Source organism: Cyprinodon tularosa, unplaced genomic scaffold (assembly GCF_016077235.1).
Source record: "Cyprinodon tularosa strain WSP-4 unplaced genomic scaffold, ASM1607723v1 ctg107, whole genome shotgun sequence".
Taxonomy (NCBI): domain Eukaryota; kingdom Metazoa; phylum Chordata; class Actinopteri; order Cyprinodontiformes; family Cyprinodontidae; genus Cyprinodon; species Cyprinodon tularosa.
The window spans coordinates 503,325-511,368 of record NW_024037860.1 but is presented as its reverse complement, the minus strand read 5'-3'; the positions used below and the strand labels follow the sequence as shown (position 1 = coordinate 511,368).

Sequence of the window (8,044 nt, the reverse complement as noted above, 5' to 3'; positions counted from 1 at the left end):
CCAGAGCAGCAAAGCTGCTTCAGCCGCGCGTCAGAACTAACTGGTACAATCTAAACTGCAGGCACCAGGATAATAAAAGCGAACATATTCTGCCGGCAGATTTCTGCATTTTAAGTTAATTTATGCGTCAAAAAACTGTTTCAGAGGAGTGATCACAGCGCTCTGTGTCATCAGCGAAGTGTCTGTCTCACGGCCAGCTACCAGGTTTGATTAATACTTTGTAATAAATACATGAATAAAGCACAATCATACTCAGTTTTGCTCCTGCTCTATTTTTAAATACGCAGTAGAGGTTTTTAAACGTAGTAGAGGACATGTACCTGTATATAAAACCCGCGCCCTATAGTCCGGTGCGCCTTATGTGTGTGTTAAATACAGTAATAGCACACATAACTGAGACTGCGCCTTTTAGTACGGTGCGCCTTATGGTCGTGAAAATACGGTACTACTCATTGATTTCTTAAAGCCTACAGTGATAACATTAGGGCAGGGGGAGAAGATGCATATCCCGTCCCACAGCATTAAATGACCTAATTGTTCTCTCCAATACATTGTTCATTTTTAATTAGCTCACCAAGGAGTTAATAAAAATCTTGGCCAGTAAAATAACAGAAATATAATTTGTTCACTGTTTATTTTTAACTTCTGTAGCTGTGCACTTCTACTGTAATTGGAGTGGGAAATATGGAGGTGGCAAGCAGACAAGGCATCAGGTTATTAGTTGGCTGCTGATACAAACCAGCAAAGTTTGGTCATTCTGATGGAAGACAATGAGAAATAAACTCTTTCTTCACAAATGCAAACAAAAACTGGGTTGTTATTTTTATGGCGTGAGCCTCGCAGTCAGGAAAAAACACAACGTGGTGTGGTATTTGAACATATTTTGTAATCCCTTCTCCCATCACAATGAGAGAGTAATCCTTGTTGACTATTTGAGACAGCTTGTGCATCAACATTTTATTTAAACTTGCACAGATCAGACAGTTGTATTATCAAAGGGGCAATGACAGTGATGGTAGAAGCATTGTTCTTGTAAAATAAAAATAAGAGATTCTTTTTGCTATAGGTAATATCCAGTGTGGGTCCATCAATAAATTGCCTGCAAGTTGTTATGGTTTTAGGTATTTGCCTAACCCACATGCAGAACACTCACAGGAGACAATGCAGTCTTTTAAAAATGTATTTATAGAGAAAATAAGTATTGAAAATGATGATGCCAAGGGGCAGGTGCAGCAGGAGACTTTGGAACATCAGATGAATCCGCCTCGGGGGAGTGAGATGGGGTCCGAGTGTTGGGCCAGAGGATGAAGGTGAGTCTTGTGAGCATGGTGAAGGTGGATCAGGTTTGAACACAGTAAACTGAGGAGAGGAGTCAGTAGCTTCCAGCCAGTAGATGTACCAAGAGATCACAATTAATCCGTAGTGAATTGTGGTGGAGGAAGATTGCTTGGGGACAAAATCCAAAGGCTTTAGTTTCCTGAAGGGAACAAAGGAGAACAAGGTAAGAGTAGAGAAATCAGGGAAAACAAAGCAAGAAGTCAAGAGGGCCACAAGTACCACTTAAGATTAATACTCTGTCATTGAAGTGCTGGCAGCCAACTCCTAGTAGTCTTGACCTGATGAGAAAAAGGTGTAGGCAATCAGCAGAGCAGCCCAACCGACCATGCTCCCAGATAACCTCTGGAGGATGGACTTGAAAATTGCAAAAAATAGAGAGGAATCAGGACCAAGAACCAGACCCCAACACAAATATCAGGCTGAAGAACCCCAAAGGGCTCTACAGTGCATTCTGTTATGGTGCAAAAGGTTGAAATTATGTTGTCAAAATCTGCACACTTACTCGTCGTCTTCGACTCCATTCAGGAACCGCGTCTCGGGGGCAGAGGTCTCAGCTAAGAGTCCCAGACTCCATGGACACCTCATCCAGCTCTGCTACCAACGGAGAGGCAAACTCCCTACAACATGTCCGGGGTCGTCCGCTGGACTTCCTGTTTAGGAGAAGTACAGTAAGTTGTAATTGTTACTACTTACTTTTTCCAAGCAATGTGGTCAACACCACTCACAAGGTAGTGAGGCTACTCACCCATAGCTGGGACAGTGGTTGACGAGTGCCAAGAAATGTCCACATATTGTGGGGTATTGCACTTCGTCTCTGGGGCCCACTGTTGCTCCGAGATCCCCCGCAGTTTGGCCTGGATCAATAAAGTACCCAGTTTCCGTGTGTGGCCACGTGGAGGCTCTGCAGGGGTCTTTGTGGTGGAGAGGCTATGTACTGGCAGGAGAAGAACCAGACACGTGGTTCTTTTCACCCTACATGTAGGGACAAGCCAGCTGCAGTAGCTGAATTCCAAGCACACAGCTGAATCTCAGAACTACTGCAAGAGACGCTTCCACACACACTTATGTGCATTCGCATGCACACAAACACACACTTTTTTTTTTTTTTTTTTTTTTTGTTTGTTTGTTTGTTTTTGTTTTTTGCTTTATTGTATTTTTTTTTTGTTTGTTTGTTTTTTGCTTGTTTGTTTATTTTTTTTTTTTTTTTTTGCTTTATTGTATTTTTTGTTTTTTGTAGTTTTTTTTGTGTCTTTTTTATGATTTTTAGGAAGATTTTTTTTTTTCATTTCTGGCCTGGTCACATTTTTCTAGTTGTTGATGTTGCTTTTCTTCCATTTTACTGGTTTCTTGAGACCCAGACCGTGTCGTATCTTTTTCCAAACTGATGGGTCGTTTTTTGAGCAAAGCTTCTGTTGGTTCAGCATCTGGACTTTGCTGTTGCTCTAGCAGGGTTTCCACAGAGCAGCCAGTCTCTTTCTTTTATTCAGAATTGAAAATATTATAATCTCTCAGCATCTCCTCTATGAACTCATCTACCTCCATGGTGGACACATTAGTGATAATAACGTCCTCTGACAGGGTCTCAAGATCCATGGATGCAGGGTCTGAAATGGTCTTCACAGGGATGGAGTCTTCTTTCTGTCTCGGTTCCTGACGCCTGGCCTTTTTGCGTTTTGGACAACCAAGGTCTTCTTTGTCCTGGAGCTCAGCTTTCAGGTGTTCCAGCTCTGTTTTATAACTAACCTCACACTCAGAGTACTGTTGTTGAAGGGTGATAAGTTGTTTTTGGAGAGCGTTCTTCTCGGCCCCAAGTTCACAGTAGCCTGAGCCATTTTCTGATGGTTTTTCTTCTTCACTATGAGTTCATTGATGAGCTGGCGGTCAAACTTTGCTCTCTTCTCATTACCATTTTCTTTTTACAGATCATGTCATGCTGATAGGTTTCTACTTTTTGCATCAATAAAGAAATGTCTGTGTTATATTTTGAACTTAGTTCTTGGCATGAAACCTTCATCTGCTCCATCTAAATCTGCAGGACTGCTTTCTCAGCTCTCAGGCTGTTGATGAACTTTTGGTCTTGCTTCATTTTTATTTTTTCTTTGCTTTATTGTATTTTTTTATTTTTTTGTACTTTTTTGTCTTTTTTGATGATTTTTTAGAAAGAGTTGTTTTCATTCCTGACCTTGGCACATTTTTCTAGTTGTTATTCTGAGAAGTGTTGCTTTTCTTCCATTTTTCTGGTTTCTTGAGACCCAGACCGTGTCGTATCTTTTTCCAGACTGATGGGTCTTTTTTTGAGCAACTTGCTTCTGTTGGTTCAGCATCTGGACTTTGCTGTTGCTCTGGCAGGGTTTTCACAGAGCAGCCAGTCTTTTTCTTTGATTCAGAATTGAGAATATCATAATCTCTCAGCATCTCCTCTATGAACTCATCTACCTCCATGGTGGACACATTAGTAATAATAACGTCCTCTGACAGGGTCTCAAGATCCATGGATGCAGGTTCGGAAATGGTCTTCACAGGGATGGAGTCTTCTTTCTCTCTCGGTTCCTGACGCCTGGCGATTTTGCGTTTTGGACGACCAAGGTCTTCTTTGTCCTGGAGCTCAGCTTTCAGGTGTTCCAGCTCTGTTTTATAACTAACCTCACACTCAGAGTACTGTTGTTTAAGGGTAATGAGTTGTTTTTGGAGAGCATTCTTCTCGGCCCCAAGTTCACAGTAGCTGCTAATTTTTTCAGAATGAGCTTTTATTTCTTTATCAAGCTCCTGCTGAAATGCGTCTTTCTGCTGTGTTAGAGCAAAAACGTCTGTTTCGTACCTAGTTTTCAATTCCTGGTACAAGACCTTAACCTTCGCCAGTTCACTTTGAAGATTTTCCATCGTCTCTGTAGATTCTTGTTTCAGGTATCCAAACTCGTGAGCCGTTTTCTGATGGTTTTCCTTCTCCGCTATGAGTTCATTGATGAGCTGGCGGTCAAACTTTGCTCTCTTCTCATCAGCATTTTTCTCACAGACCATGTCATGCTGATAGGTTTCTACTTTTTGCATTAGTAAAGAAATGTCTGTGTTATATTTTGAACTTAGTTCTTGGTATGAAACCTTCATCTGCTCCATCTGAGTCTGCAGGACTGCATTCTCAGCTCTCAGGCTCTCGATGAGCTTTTGGTCTTGCTTCATTTTTTCTTCATAACGTATCTGTAAGTTGACCTGCTGGTTTGGTCCAGCATTCCTAGTTTCGTCTTTAGAGCGAAGCTCCTCGTAACAATTCTTGATTTTGTCTAGTTCTTGTTGGAGGGCAGCATTTTTCTCTTTTTCAGTTTGGATTTGTGATATAAATGCTTGCTCCTGGACAATATGAGCAACCTTTACATGCTCAAAGTCTACTTGCAGCATCTTTTTCTTTTTGTATTTCATGTCATTGTTCACCTTAGATGCGATAGTGGCAGGGCTGAGAGTTTCTGGATCTGTAAACTTTTGAATTCTCATCAGTTCTCGCTTGGTTTCTTTGCCCTTATTAATGAACATCTCTTTGAGATTTTTCTGCCGTTTTAACTCACTTTTTGCTTTTTCAAGCTCTTCCTCAAGGGTGGATACCTTTTGGTTTTCCTCCAACCATTTAGATTTCTCCATTTCCAAAAGAGAGTTGAGCCTTTTGATTTCATCCTGGACAGGATTATCAGGCTGCCTGTTGTTAATGCAGCTTTTCTGATTCTTTCGAGCTTCCAAACTATACGGCTGATATCTGCTCCCACCATTGTGGTAATGTGTCCTTTGATGTGGCATTTTAACACAAATAAACGGTTGTTAAAGTTTATGTTAATCTGTAAAAAGTTTGAAATCTCGACTAGAAGGGCTATGCGTACGTCTGAACAAGTCAGTGGTGCAGCAAGCAATAATGCAATGAATTCTGATCTGATGACATCAGGGTTCTAAAGCAATGACATCACAGAATAATGGGCTGTCCCTTAGACAGACACACACACACACACACATACTAGTTCTGCCATCGTAGTGAGGACCATGTGTTGACTCCCATTGACTTCCACTGATTTTCATTCATTTTAAACCCTTTTTATGCCCTAATCCTAAAAATAACCCTAAACCTAACCGTTACCAATGCATACCTCACCCTAACCCTAACTAATTAACATGTTAGCCCTAAACCTAACCATTAGCAAAATAGCATGTGAGGACTTGCAAAATTTGATGGTGAAGATGGAATTGCGGTCCTCACTCTGAGGGCTAGACAGATACACACTCCCCCACACACCCCCACACACATGACTTATGGGGACATTTCATTTACTTACATTCATTTAAACCAGATCCCTAGCCTAACCCTTACTATTACCAACATACACCTAACCCCAACCCCAACTCAAAGAACAGAACTTTACCATATTGGGACCAGGATTTTGATCCCCATAAGGACATAGGTCCCCATGAGGTGACTTATAAACAGATTAAAGTCTCCACACCGTAAAACAAGTATACACACACACACTTCAAGCTCCACCCCCAAATATTATATGAGATTAGGATTTCTTTGATAGAAACACTGATTTATTTATTTATTTATACATTTTAGCTTTTTATGGTCATAGTGCCCTTTGTCTTTTGAACTTTATAGGTGATTATTTGAGTCATTGCTGTAACATTTCTGCACTGTCCATTATTGTAATGGCATCTGCATGTTTGCAATATATGATATAACATTGTCAATTTGAACATGGGATAAAAAAACTAAATAACTAAAACAGATTTTAGTTTCTTCTTATGATTATGAACCAGTCAGTATCTCGCTCTGGTCTGCAGCCAACGCTGCACCCCTCCACTTATAGGGTTGATTTTAGTTTTAGCTTAGAAATTTGCCACAAACACCTGTTACACAGACAGACGGCCCATTCAGAGCTTTTATCTTTTTAATAAACATTAAGGAAAGAAACAAAGGGACTAGTTTGCCTTGAGGGGCAAGAAACAGCCATGCTACCTCTGAATAAGAACTGTCGTGTCACAAGTGTTATGATCCTGCCATTGATCTCTTGATATTTTGCCTCCTTCTCGCAAAAACATAGCATGAACAGAATTCCACCCCAGCTTGCTATATCTGCTAGCTGGTTCCTCTTAGAAGTTGGTAAATGGCCTGTACATATATAGCACTTTTTGGTCAAGTCAGGAGACTTGACTAAAGCACTGTATACTTCATTCAGTAATTCACCCATTCACACATACGCTAACGGTGGCAAGCTACATTGTAGCCACAGCTGTTGTCTAACAGCTCACTGCAGTAAACAGGCACCACCAGGCCCTCCGACTACTATCAGTGGACCATGTGGGGGAAGTGTCAACGTGAACTGAAAGATGGAGCTTGAACCGACAGCAACTCGGTTTCAAGTACAATTCTTGCATCCAACGCCACAGTCGCCCGGATGTTCAGCTCACCGTGGTGGATTTTGATTTTACTGAGCTGTGTGTCACACAGCTGTGTGTAATTAAGGAAACCAAACACCGGTGTCAGCGTTTCTGGGTCCAAGTTCGTTTAGTAACACCAGCAACTCCGGGAGCTGTGGCTGGATGACTGTCGCTTTCAGCTGTAAAAAAAACTAAAAACCAACCCAATTGGTAGAATCAGTAGACAGCACAGGGTATTATTTCCACTGTTATGCAGATAATACTCAGTTATATTTGTCTATAAATCCAGATGAAACACAGAGTACAGGCATGTCTTGAAGACATAAAAACCTGGATGACTCTTAACTTTCTGCTTTTGAATCAAGAAGTTATAGTCGTTGGACCAGAGTGTTTGAAACAGAAGCTCATTAGTCAATCAGTCAATTTGGATGGGTTTAAATTTATCTCTGATAATAAAGTAACCAAATCTTGGTGTTATTTTTTTATCAAAGAGGTTTCTAGAACTTCCTTCTTTCGTCTGCGCATTATTGCAAAAATTTGAAATAACCTGTCTGTGGGTGATGCTGAGAAACTATCTTGAATTCTTTTCTATCAGGGAGTCCTCTAACTGTAGTGAAAAGCTTTCAGCTGATCCAAAATGCTGCAGCCAGAGTTCTTATGAAAATTAACAAGGGAGATCGTATCTCTCCTATTCTAGCATCTCTTCATTGGCATCCTGTTGAATCCAGAATAGGATTTAAAATCCTCTTTCTCACATATAAAGCCTTAAATGCCTAAGTTCTTATATCAGGGATCAGATCAGTTCTCGTGTCCCTAACAGAGCATGTCACTCTCAATCTACAGGTTTAGTAGTGGGTCCTATATGGGAGAATTATCCTGCCATAATGCAAGAGCACATCATTTCAATTTGCCACTTATAAGAGCGTCAGCTGAAACTGCTATTTACAGTAGTTTTGTGGCTCGATTCAGCAAAGTTCATTACTTATGGATAACCCAAACAATTCTGAATTAAGTAATTTTAAACAATTAGTGGTTTGTTATGTACAAAAGCAGAGAACCGACATATTAAATTATTATCTTGAAATACTTTGTTAGTATTGATTTCAAAATGTAGGGGAAAAAATACATTTTTTACAAAAAGTTAAAATGTTGGATAGTTATTTCCAATTATTATTATGGTGTTATGTGTCCAGTCAGCTTTCTTATTGACGTGAACACCCAGGTATTTGAAACTCTCCACAGTTTCTATGTCCTGCCCCTGAATGTTCACACGGGGGTCGTCTCCTGAAGTCGA

General features: G+C 40.5%; 1 protein-coding gene across 1 annotated transcript; it reads right to left on the bottom strand.

Moving 5' to 3' along the window:
• Positions 1-3,534: 3,534 nt before the first annotated feature.
• Positions 3,535-5,121, bottom strand: LOC119786516 (myosin-2 heavy chain-like). Its single transcript, XM_038289955.1, has one exon. The coding sequence runs from the start codon at positions 5,119-5,121 to the stop codon at positions 3,535-3,537; it is 1,587 nt and encodes a 528-aa protein (XP_038145883.1).
• Positions 5,122-8,044: the final 2,923 nt, after the last annotated feature.